We start from the raw sequence: 11,683 nt of genomic DNA, 5'->3' as shown, positions 1-11,683 counted from the left end.
CTGGCCCAGATATCATCAAACTTGTCGTGGACGCAGCCGATACTACAGAAATAGCAAGAATTTTTCATCTGTTATCCCGTTCCCAGGCACAAGTTCTTGTAATGAAAATTGATGTTTTTCCCTGCATTAGACAACGTAGATGTGTCATGTATTACTTACTAGATGATGTCAAATTATATGTATTAATAAGATAAATTAAAGACAGAGTTTGTCCCCCTACGTAGAAATAAATGATTTGAAGATAAAAGTGAAAAACTTTGTTTTGAGTTTCTATTTACGTGGTGGAAAATCTACCGGAAAGAGGAACGTAAACTGTACAATCCCAAGTGATTATTGGTACAGGACAAAAAAAGAAACAAATTATTTGTACAGGACAAAAAATTTAATGTAAAGAAACCAGTTTATTTTGATATCTAAGTATGATTATTGGTACAGGACAAAAAAAAGTGTGATTATTGGTTATATATTTTATCTTTGCAAGTTATTAATGGTTGTATTTTTTTAAAAAAATTATTGGTTGTATTACTGGTGGTTTAAATTTAAAACAATTGGAAATTTTTAGGATTGTAATTATGTTATTTTTTTCCTCATTTTAGATCCTAAATTACATTTATTTATTTGGTTTAAAAGAGCCTACATTACATTGGATTTTACAAGTTAAATAAATTATAATGGTTTAAAATAGCCTAATCTAGTGTAGAGCCACTCGGGCATAGTATATTCTTTTAAACACGGGGCCACAGGAAGTTGACTCCTTGAAACAACATTAAAGTACAATTTGGTCAATTCGAGCAGCAATAAATAAAAGACTAGTAAATACTTAGCAAAAAACAAAAAAAGACTAATAAATAAGAGAGAGAGAGAGAGAGAGAGAGAGAGAGAGAGAGAGAGAGAGAGAGAGAGAGAGAGAGAGAGAGATTTATTCGAAAAATAATAATAATAATAATAATAGAGAAATGGAGGGCCAAAAGAAAAAGGAAATTTTGAAGTGGACGATTCCCGCGCACGTTTGATGGCTTATAGAAGGAAGGAGATGTGGAAGTCCCCGTCACGGTCGGTCTTTTGCCTTACCTACCTAACCACGCTATGTACGATTAAGTGCCGATCCTAAACTTTCAAAACTTAGTTTAGAACTATTTTTTTTTTTTTTTCCAAAATCTTATAAATATTTCTGAAAGTTAAAAAAAAAAATGAAAATACCTTAAATTGTTTCTTAAAAAATTATACATTTCGAACTGTTGTTAATATAAATAGTAATAATGAATAACTACATAGTTTTTTTTTTTTTAACAATTTTTTAATGTAAAAACAATTATGAATTTTATTTTCAGTCATTCTATTAAATCCTCTACTTAAGAAGAAAATCTTGCATAATAAAAGAGAGACATAAAAACATTTTCACAAAGGAATATTTCCTTAAGATTTATGGGTAACTATATTTTACCCCTCAGTTGTATTACATTTTGAATTTTGCCTCCCAATGTCAAGAAAAAAAAAAAAAAAACTCTTGTATAGCCCCTTAAATTATTATGTTAAAGTCCTAATAAATTTGACAAAATTATCCATATATATAGTTTTAAAAATTTTTAAATAAAAAAATAGAATGAAAAAATTTCTAAATAGACTTATATAAGTTATATGTGTTTAATTTTATCAAATTCATTTATTATAATGCATTGATTGGACTTGGTGACTTAAAATAATTAATGTCATAATACAAGGGATTTTCTAGCAAATAAGATAAAAGTTAAAAAAAAGAAAAAGAAAAAGTTATAATGTTGGGTAAAACGTAGATAACATTGTTTTCAACTTGTTAAAGAGAAAGGAAAAAAGTCGCAAAAAGTAAACTATCTAACGGTCTTCTTTTTAAAGGTTTAAAACTGGTAAGCTAAAATAGGTGGAAAGGTTACGCAAGTGGTTAATTGCAGCAGCCGAAGTCTATCTCTCTCTCCTACCTTACCTAACCCCAAATCACATCCCAACATACCAAACTCTCTCTCTCTCTCTCTCTCTCTCTATTGGTCTTGACTAGACCTTTTTCCCATTACCTTTCCCATTTCTCGCTACCTTTGTCTTCGGAGTTCAAACTTTCAAGCAACTCAGACACAATGGTTATCAGCGACCTTCCAGTAAAGCTTCTTCCTTTTCCAGCAATGTTTTTCTTTTTCTTTTTTTTAATTGTTGTTGTACATAGTTTTAGCAATTTTTTTTTTTTTCTCTGGATTTGAGAAAAGATGGGTTGAGTTATTGATTTCGTGGTTTTGGTATAGAATCCGACCCTTTTGTTTTTTTTTTGTTGCTTATATAATGACATTAATTGGATTTTATGGCTGTTTTTGATCTTTTCTGAAATTGTGAAGTTTGAGTCGATTTTGGCTGAAATGGACAAGGTTAATTGAAGGTTTTTAAATGGAAGATATAAAGAAAACCCTGTTTCTATACCTGGTCATTCATTTAATGGAGAATTAAGATTCAAGCTCTATTTCTTTGGTTACCATTTTCTTGTTAACCAAACAGAGTTTTTTTTTTTTTTTCTTTCTCTCTCTCTCTCTCTCTCTTCCTGGACCAAGTTTACTAAACAGAGTCAGAGTTGCTTCTGTGATAATTCAGTGGAAGAAAAACAGTACATGGTTTGGAAATTTGAGGCTTAAGATTTCATTTTCGTTTACCTCCTACATTCTTTTCACACAAAAATGTAAACTAGGCTTATTCTCATTCTCTGTTTGCGCGAATTTCTTATAGTTGACTACTTCGGATCTTCATACTACAAAAGGAGGTAGAAGAAATTCAACACTGATTTGTGCTCCAATAATGGCGGAGTCGGTTGATGAGATGCTGGTTCAAATGCGAAAGGCAAATGAAGCTGGTGCTGACATTGTTGAGATTCGTTTAGACTACCTGAAGAACTTCATTCCGAGACAAGATCTCGAAATCCTAATCAAACGGTCTCCTTTGCCCGCTATTGTCACTTACAGGTAATGATTGAATTGTTTTATAAAACTCACAATCCATTTTAGCTGTAGTTGCCAAATTTTTGTTTTTCTTAATTGTAATTCGTCCTTTATCACTTGGGATTGAATTATTCATACTGAATTTTGAACTTTTCTTTTCTTTAAATGCCGAAAAACCTTGTTTTTTCAAAAGCTGAGGAAAAATAACAATTGGTTTAGATGTAACTTGTTAAGAATAGGAATTCCTCTTCTTTTGATCGAATGTTTTATTTATTTATTTATTTTCCTCACATTGAAATATCATATAACTCATAGACCAGTATGGGAGGGCGGTCAATATGATGGTAATGAAAGCAAGCGACAAGATGCACTGCATCTAGCCTCGGAAATTGGTGCTGATTATATTGACATTGAGCTTAAGGTAGAGATTGCAATCTTTTATTTCTTATTCCTTGCTTTAGTTTTTAATGTTTTATGTTTTTTTATGCAATTCTGTTACTCAATAGAACCTGATTGTTGGGTCAAAGAATGAACAAAGCACTAGTATATTCAGCAGTTCTGTTACTTCTGTTACTGCCGATTGCTTTCATTGGTTTATATACATTAGGACAACTGCTCCATAGAAAGCTCCGCATAAATAGGCCATTTTGTTAGTTGAGTTGGTTCTTCCAACTTAACACTTTACACAATAAAGGACCCGGCTTTTTGATCTCCAATCCACAAACAAAATGTAGGTTAGGGAACATGAAGAAGAAAAGAAAGTATTGGAACAGTTGTTGATCCTTTAGCCTAATTCTGGACTGAGTTTCAGACTCCCAGTTTGGTTTGAATCATATTGCTTTGCTTCTTTATGTTATGGTTCTCTGACCACTGTGGAGAAGAAAAATAAAAAAGAATTCTATTACTCTCTTGGAAATAGAATACAAAACACAAAACTTCTCTCTCTCGGATTCTCCCGTGGAATCGCTCTCTATTTACTATCAAACTCTCTCTGGAGTTTTAACTCTTCTCTCAAGCTCTCTCTGGAGCCTTTACAATGCTCTCAACACTCCTCTCTTGGGATTGAATTGAGATTGCTTGGCTTGGCTTGGCTTGGAGATGCAACGGGATGGAGCCTATTTATAGGCTCATAAGGTCAGTTGCATGGCCACCGTTTTCAACTGGTTCTGACAGTTGCCCACAATTGTTGAGCAAGTTGTTTTTTGGTGTTAAATGCAGCAAACATTGTCAACAATGGTGAGCTCATGGCAGTGTGGCTGGTTTCACACTGTCGGTGCAGTGTGGTGCGGCTGGACTTCACACTTTATTCATTCATACAACTTCGAGAAAAGGCACAATATGCTATCAGTTAGTTTAAGGTGTTCCTACTGAATTATGTCATTTCTGATATTTTAGCTAGTTAACCATGGTTTCCTATTTGTTTCTTGAAGGTAGCTCACGAGTTCTACAATTCCATTCAGCTGAAGAAACCAGGAAAAGCTAAAATCATTGTTTCCTCGCACAATTATCAAAATACTCCATCAGTTGAGGAAATTGCTGAACTTGTAGCAAGAATACAGGCTACTGGAGCTGACATAGTGAAGATTGCAACAACTGCCTTAGATATTACCGACTCTGCACGCATGTTTCAAGTACTTGTTCATTCTCATGTAAGTTACTTCAAGCTGTGCTTTATGAAATAGAACCGTTTCTACTGATTGTATCTATATTGTTTTAATTGAACCAGAACTAAAATTGGCAGGTTCCAATGATAGGACTTGTTATGGGTGAAAAGGGTTTAATTTCACGCATACTTAGCCCGAAATTTGGAGGATTTCTCACTTTTGGTTCACTTGAGCCCGGGGTGGTATCAGCTCCAGGGCAACCAACTATAAAGGAGTTGTTGGATTTGTACAACTTCAGAGAAATAGCATCTGATACCAAAGTACATGGTGTGATAGGAAATCCTGTTAGTCACAGCAAAAGTCCTCATCTTTATAATGCAGCATTTAAATCAGTTGGCTTTGATGGAATATATTTGCCTTTGTTGGTTGATAGTGTTGAAGATTTCCTTACAACTTACTCGTCCCCTGATTTTGTTGGATACAGGTAAAATCTCATAGCAAGCTTCACACATGCACTATCTACCATATTTCAGGTCTATTTCCAAGTTTGAGAAACTCAGATTTTAATTTGGGACTCTCACATTTAGTGTGTTCATGTTGTGTTTTGGTATATTTTCCCATTCATCTGCAAGTAGTTTGTTTCTTGACTTCGTCTCAAACTTCAATGGGTTTGGAAGTGGATTTAACTCATGTTTTATATATAGAAATTTCGTAACAAAGTCCCACCTACATGACACTTTGCAACTCTAAAATCCTCCTGCAATTTCCTAAACTGCCATTTAGACTTCGGAAATAATTGTTACTTTTCTTATTTATTTATTTATTTTTTTATATGCATAGTTATACAACTCCTCACAAGGAAGCAGGACTTAATTGCAGTGATGAGGTTGATCCAATTGCTAAGGTATTTCTTTAGCTCCTATTATTCAAAATCTTTACTGGCTTTACATACTGCAATAAGATTTCTTTCGCCTCAAGTAACACCTAAGATTCTGGCATTGATGCTATATATGGAAGAAAGTGTTCAACCAACTCTTTTTGGTTCAGTGCATCCTGATTATATCTTCTTTACAGATAATAGGAGCTATTAATTGCATGATTAAGAGACCAACCGATGGAAAGTTAATAGGCTATAATTTTGACTATATTGGAGCAATTGCAGCAATTGAGGAAGGCCTACGAGGTTCCCGTTGTATTCTAAAAGCTATTCTATAGTTAGGCTTGCAAGCAAGGTTTTGTAATTCGTTATGTTTCTGTACAGCATTAAATAGAACAGCCAACATATCTGGTTCTCCCTTAGCCGGTAAGTTATTAGTGGTCATGGGAGCTGGTGGTGCCGGAAAGTCACTTGCATACGGTGGAAAAGAAAAGGGAGCAAGAGTAGTAGTTGCCAATCGTACATTAGGTAAGAATTTCCTGTCATATATGCGCTATCATTGTTAATCTCTATTCTGGCAGAATTCTCTAAATTATAACCCTTTTGATCTTTAGCAATTTTCTTTGCCATAGATTTGAGTTACATAAAAGCTAATGCTTGAAAGGAAAAGATCTCTCTATTTGCCTATTTACTTCAGAAATAACAGAAATTTGAAACCTATTTTTAAAACTTTTAACTGGAGTATGGCACAAGTAAATGAAGAAAGTTAATGGAGGCTGACCATTTGTCAATGCAAAAATGATTTTCTCCTCCAGTTTTTATCCAATTTTTGGGCATGTTTAAGTATCAAAAAAGTATAGAAAGAGAGAAGAAAGTCCTTTGTTTTTATCTCTTTTCTGGACAAAAAAGAAGTTAAAAAACCTAATACTCTTTTTGTTCTCTTGTATCTGAGAATGTAACAGCTGTAGCCTTGTCAGATATTCAGACGGTGATTCACCTTTTCTTTTTCATAAAAGGAGATTCGTCTTCTCTACTTACACTTTCTAATGCATTTTGACTTTTTCTCGACTGTGCTAGCTAAAGCCAAGGAACTTGCAAGTAAAGTTGGAGGAAAAGCCATAACTCTTGCAGAGTTAGAAAATTTCCATCCGGAGGATGGTATGGTTCTTGTAAACACTACATCGGTTGGAATGAAACCAAGATGTCATGCAACTCCTATTCCAAAGGTCTGTCTCCTTATCAAGCTTTCCATAATTACACGTTCAAATTGTTTAACAAAATAAGAGAAAATGCATGTCTCTGGGAATTCAAATTCCTACACTGTCTTTCTATTTACCATTATCTATCAAGTTGATTGCTATTTTTAGTTGGTACCTCATTTTTTTTTAATTGTTTTTCTGCAGAAAGCTTTGAAACACTACTCTTTGGTGTTTGATGCCATTTACTCTCCGAAAGAAACCAGACTTTTAAGAGAAGCACAAGAGTCCGGAGTAGCTGTTGTATATGGGACAGAAATGTTAATCAATCAAGGATTTGAACAGTTTGAAAAATTCACAGGTTTGCCTGGTAAGAGTAGCTTGATACTTTTTGTTTTCTTATTATTATAGATTCTTTCTTTTCAAAATTCTCATGCTGTTTGCGTCATCATTCATCTGTGAAAATGCAGCACCAAAGCAACTGATGAGGGATGTCTTGGCAAGAAATACATAGGACAGAAGTTTATCTTGAATCTATATCGCAACTGATTTTATGTTTCTCAATTGCAATGGTAATTCTCCATTTTTTTGTTTTCAGAACTATATTTTTTGGGCATGAATTCCAAACTTTGTCCATCTCTTCCCAGGCCATCATATACATTTAATGTATGCAACAAGGTTTCAAGTTCCAAATAATGTTTAGTAAAATTTTGTACATTGAACTCATAATTAAAGGTTAAACGCCAATAGTCATTGTCTTCTGGATTGTCCTAAAAAATTCTATTATGGTAATTAATATTTAGTAATATGATTGTAATTATTGTTAAGTGCTAGTTTAGAAAATATGTCTCGTTGAGAAAGATGTGTTTTCTGTCTTTCAATTTTTATTATTTTATATTTGGTATAACATATTATGTCGTTTGAATTCAAAATATGAAGTTGAAGCAAATGTTAATTTAGTCACTCCATGACACATCAAAAGTGGGAAAAACAATGTATCACCTTATCATTTATGCATAGTTTTTTTCTCCAAAATTAACAAAATCTAATAACCAGTTTCTCATCGACTATATTTGAAATTAACAATTTATCAGTTTCTGAAATACTTATGTTTTTCATAACCTTTTTAAAATATCAAATATTTTAAAATAAATTAAAAATTGTTCCATATTTTGAAAACCAAATATCAGCCGAATCCCCATTTTCGTAGCTAAGAACTTGAAAATTGATTTTTTTTTTATTTTTTATAAAATATTAAAAATGATATGGTTCAAAATAGGAACCTGTGAAGGTGGTCAGAGTTTACAAAGGAAAGCCCTCTTGATAACGATAGGAAAATAGTACTTGGATTTAATAAAGACAGAAAAATTTTGCTTAATCAAAATCTGACCAAAAACCTTTTTGTTTAAATTTTCAAAAACAATACAGCAACAAAAGGAAATTTTGGAAATTTGGAAAATTTTTTTTTTTTTTTGGAAGGAAAAAAAATATATTTTGTATAAGGAGGTTTGATTTGATGGCCGTTGGATGGTAATCAAACGGTGAATAAAATACATAAAAAAAGATTAAGTATTAACCGTTGGATGAGGAATTTTTCTAAAAAGTCAAGGAATCGGAAGGTTCTTAAGTAGATCTAGATGGTTCCGGATCAGTTTAAGAGAAGAAAAAAAAAATTAAATGAAATTTTGGTGGGGTGGGGAGGAGAGGGGAAGGAAGGGCGGTTTAGGGGTCAGAAACTTTATTGTGAAAATACAAAAAAAGAAAAAATTTAGAGAGAAGAAGAGCAAGGAGAGCAATTTCAGAGAAGCAGAGGGGGCTCTTTGTTACTCACTCTCTATTTTTCCCCCCAAATATTTTTTTCTCACTTTCTCTTTCCCTCCTTCCGTTTTCCTTTTTTTCTCTCCCGCTCCATTTTCATTTTTCATCTCTCTCGTGCTCTCTCTCTCTCTCTCTCCCTCTCTCTCTCTCTCTGGACCGCAAGTAAGCTCCTCTCTTTTCCTGCTCACGTTATACTTTGCGATTGGGGGTTTTTTTAGGGTTTTTGAGATTTTAACCTTTCTCTTTATTTCCTTGCAATTTACTGAACCTCTTGCATTCTCTATCCCTTTTTCTATTTTTATTTATTTTCCGATTGCTTTTTACTTTCGTTCTCGTTCTGGAGGTGAGATTTTGTGTTTTTGAGTTTGTTTGGTGTAAATATGCTGTGTGTATCTTCTGTACAAACTTGATAAATTGTATGCATTAGGGTTTAAATTTTTGTTGGCTTATTATTTTAGCATTTTCTTATCTTATCAACCCGTGTACTGCTTTTGTTCTTTGTGGTTGTTTTCAATGGGAAAGAAAAAAAAAGTAAGCATAAAAAGGAGTTTGAATTATTGGATTTACTTTTCACTGTGTTATTTTGAAATAAGGCGGGAGTAAAGAGCGGATTAGGAGGTCGGAAGTTGTTCCCACGCACAAATTGTTTATAATCATTTTATTTTAATTAGTTTGCTTTGTAAGGATTTCATGCAGGCATTCAAGGTCCTAATTTGACTATTATTTTCCGAGTACATTTAGAGTTCCAGGTTTTTGTTTGTGAGTTTATGTTTGTGTTTTGTGAATACGCGTATGTGTACTGGAGCTGATGGAGGAACGAAATTTAAATGATTTTGATTCATTGTCTATGGGTTTGGAGTTGCAGGTTTGAAATCTTGGGTTTTGCTTCCATACTTTTCAGTGTTGGCCTACTGGGCCTGTGGAGCTGTTTTGTTTTTCTGAACCTTCTGCTCAGGAAAAGTCAGATTATTTCTTGTCAGTTGTTCGGTGGACTTTTTTGTTCATCTGATGGTTGTTACTAAATGGTGGGTGTACCATGAACTCTTCTGCATCATTTAATCAGATAACTATATGATGGTGGGAAAATTTAAATACTGATGGTTGGCTACTATTTCGTGCAGGGTGATAATTTTGGATGACAGGTGGCCTGTGGAGTCACAGGGATAGATTAGTCTTTTTATAAGTGTTTATGCTGGTATTCAGCAAATCTAGTTGGTGGTTTTGCTTCTAAATCATTGATGGAGTGCAACAAAGAGGAGGCCATGAGGGCAATGCAACTTGCAGAAACAAAGATGCAAAACAAAGATTTTACAGGAGCAATGAAGTTTGCTCAAAAGGCCCAACGGTTATTTCCTGAGCTTGATAAAATTTCTCATTTGCTTGCAGTCTGTGAAGTTCACTGTTCAGCAGAAAAGAAAATGGGTGTGTCTGAAATGGATTGGTATGGAGTTCTTCAGATTGAACAAACGGTTGATGATGCAACCATCAGAAAACAATACAGAAAGCTTGCACTGTTACTTCATCCTGATAAAAATAAGTTTGCTGGTGCAGAGGCTGCTTTTAAGTTGATTGGTGAAGCAAACAGAGTACTAACTGATCATTCAAAACGTTCTATATATGACATGAAATACAGAGGTTTAATGCGAACTGCAGTCGTAAATCCATCACTCCATCAATCAAATGGAAGCACATCTGTTCAGAATCATTATGGTACTGCAAACAATCAACATAATATTCCTCATCCACAATCAACCGGCTGGCAATCATATCAGCAGACAACACTACTCACATTTTGGACATGTTGCCCATATTGTAAAATAAGGTTCCAATACTACAGAAACTTTGTCAATAGAGTGTTATCTTGTCATAGTTGCTCCCAACATTTTGTTGCTCAGGATTTGGGTTCTCAAGGTGTGCCACCAAGATCTTTCCAGAGTCAATTTGACAACCAGAAAGAAGCTCAGAATCAGGGGCCTCCAAAAGTATCCTCACATAATAGTAAAGGAAACCATTCTGGCACAAAATTCCAGGACAGGTTTTCTAGCTTCCATCCCGCATCAAAGACAGGAAATGCTGCTGAGCACAGTGGCCGTCCAAAGATGGAAGGGAAGGATAAACAGCATGTAGATGTTGGAGTGGGCAAGAAAGGTGCTGAAATGCCCAAGTCTAATCCTGCCAAGTCCAAGGAACCAGACACTTCGAAAAATGCAAACAGAAAGAGGAGGAAGAAAGTTGTTGAATCCAGTGAAAGTTGTGAGACTGGAAATACTAATGATACTGAAGATGTTACTCAAGAAAATGTTATTGATTCTTCTACACCATGTGAAGGCGATAACCCTAGGAGATCTTCAAGACAAAAGCAAAATGTTTCATACAGAGAAAACGTAAGTGATGATGATAAAGATTTTGCAAGTCGTCCTAAAAAGCCAAGAGAGACTATATCATCCTGTGCTAGTGATGAGAACATGAAGAAGGCATCTGTGCATGGTGGGGTAGCCAAAGATGATGGGTCAGCTGCTGCTGCTTCTATGGATGGTCATGAGAAAGAGGTCAAGCATAATTTGACTGTTCCAGTTGAAGAAAGTTTGCCAAGCAAAATAAAGAAAACTTGTGAATCTGAGGTTAAGGAAGAGGAAGCAGTTATTTCAGATCACCTCGACCAAAACTGCAAAGCTGATGATGGTGCTGAAGTAAAGTCAAGCCATATGTCCGGTCCACAGATCCTTACATATCCTGACCCTGAATTTAATGATTTTGATAAAGATAAGGCAGAAAACTGTTTTGCTATTAATCAGGTTTGGGCTATTTATGATACATTTGATGGTATGCCAAGATTCTATGCCCGTATCAAGAAAGTTTTCTCTCCTGGGTTTAAGCTGCTGATCTCTTGGTTTGAAGCCGACCCAGATGACCAAAGTGAGATTGATTGGTGCGATCAGGATCTGCCAGTTGCATGTGGCAAGTATAGAATTGGGGGTACTGATGAAACTGAAGATCGTCTAATGTTTTCTCATCGCATGCAGTGTGTAAAAGGAAGAGGTAGAGGTACTTACATGGTATACCCTAGGAAGGGAGAAACTTGGGCCCTCTACCAAAATTGGGATATTAGTTGGGTTTCTGATCCCCAGAAGCATATGCCGTATGAGTTTGAATATGTGGAAGTCCTGTCAGATTTTGTTGAGGATTCTGGCATTACAGTTGCTTATTTGAGCAAAGTTAAAGGGTTTGTCAGCCTGT

At 34.7% G+C, this 11,683-nt stretch overlaps 2 protein-coding genes across 4 annotated transcripts in view; both read left to right on the top strand.

Moving 5' to 3' along the window:
• Nucleotides 1–1,968: 1,968 nt before the first annotated feature.
• LOC107412102 (bifunctional 3-dehydroquinate dehydratase/shikimate dehydrogenase, chloroplastic) lies at nt 1,969–7,455 on the top strand. 2 transcript variants are annotated; one of them, XM_048467761.2, is made up of 12 exons: nt 1,972–2,129; nt 2,571–2,630; nt 2,743–2,975; nt 3,267–3,372; nt 4,382–4,600; nt 4,693–5,039; nt 5,396–5,459; nt 5,630–5,738; nt 5,817–5,960; nt 6,510–6,658; nt 6,836–6,998; nt 7,099–7,455. In XM_048467761.2, exons 1-12 carry the CDS (start codon nt 2,109–2,111, stop codon nt 7,140–7,142), a joined length of 1,659 nt encoding a protein of 552 aa, XP_048323718.2. In that variant the 5' UTR covers nt 1,972–2,108; the 3' UTR covers nt 7,143–7,455. The 2 variants fall into 2 exon arrangements, with proteins under 2 accessions (XP_048323719.2, XP_048323718.2); XM_048467762.2 differs by lacking the exon at nt 2,571–2,630 and having other exon boundaries at nt 1,969–2,129.
• An 865-nt stretch (nt 7,456–8,320) lies between these two features.
• Nucleotides 8,321–11,683, top strand: part of LOC107412112 (uncharacterized) — a 4,977-nt gene continuing 1,614 nt past the window's right edge. Inside the window, exons 1-3 of one of the 2 annotated variants that reach the window (XM_016019824.4) lie at nt 8,321–8,608; nt 9,312–9,471; nt 9,568–11,683. The exon at nt 9,568–11,683 is cut by the window's right edge and continues 1,614 nt beyond it. In XM_016019824.4, coding sequence (XP_015875310.2) covers nt 9,685–11,683 — 1,999 coding nt within the window. In that variant the 5' untranslated portion in view covers nt 8,321–8,608; nt 9,312–9,471; nt 9,568–9,684. The other variant, XM_048468053.2, reaches the window with a different exon arrangement.

This window comes from Ziziphus jujuba, chromosome 10 (genome assembly GCF_031755915.1).
Source record: "Ziziphus jujuba cultivar Dongzao chromosome 10, ASM3175591v1".
In the NCBI taxonomy this organism is placed as follows: domain Eukaryota; kingdom Viridiplantae; phylum Streptophyta; class Magnoliopsida; order Rosales; family Rhamnaceae; genus Ziziphus; species Ziziphus jujuba.
Note: the sequence above shows the minus strand (reverse complement) of the source record. Positions and strands in the feature narration are given on the sequence as shown.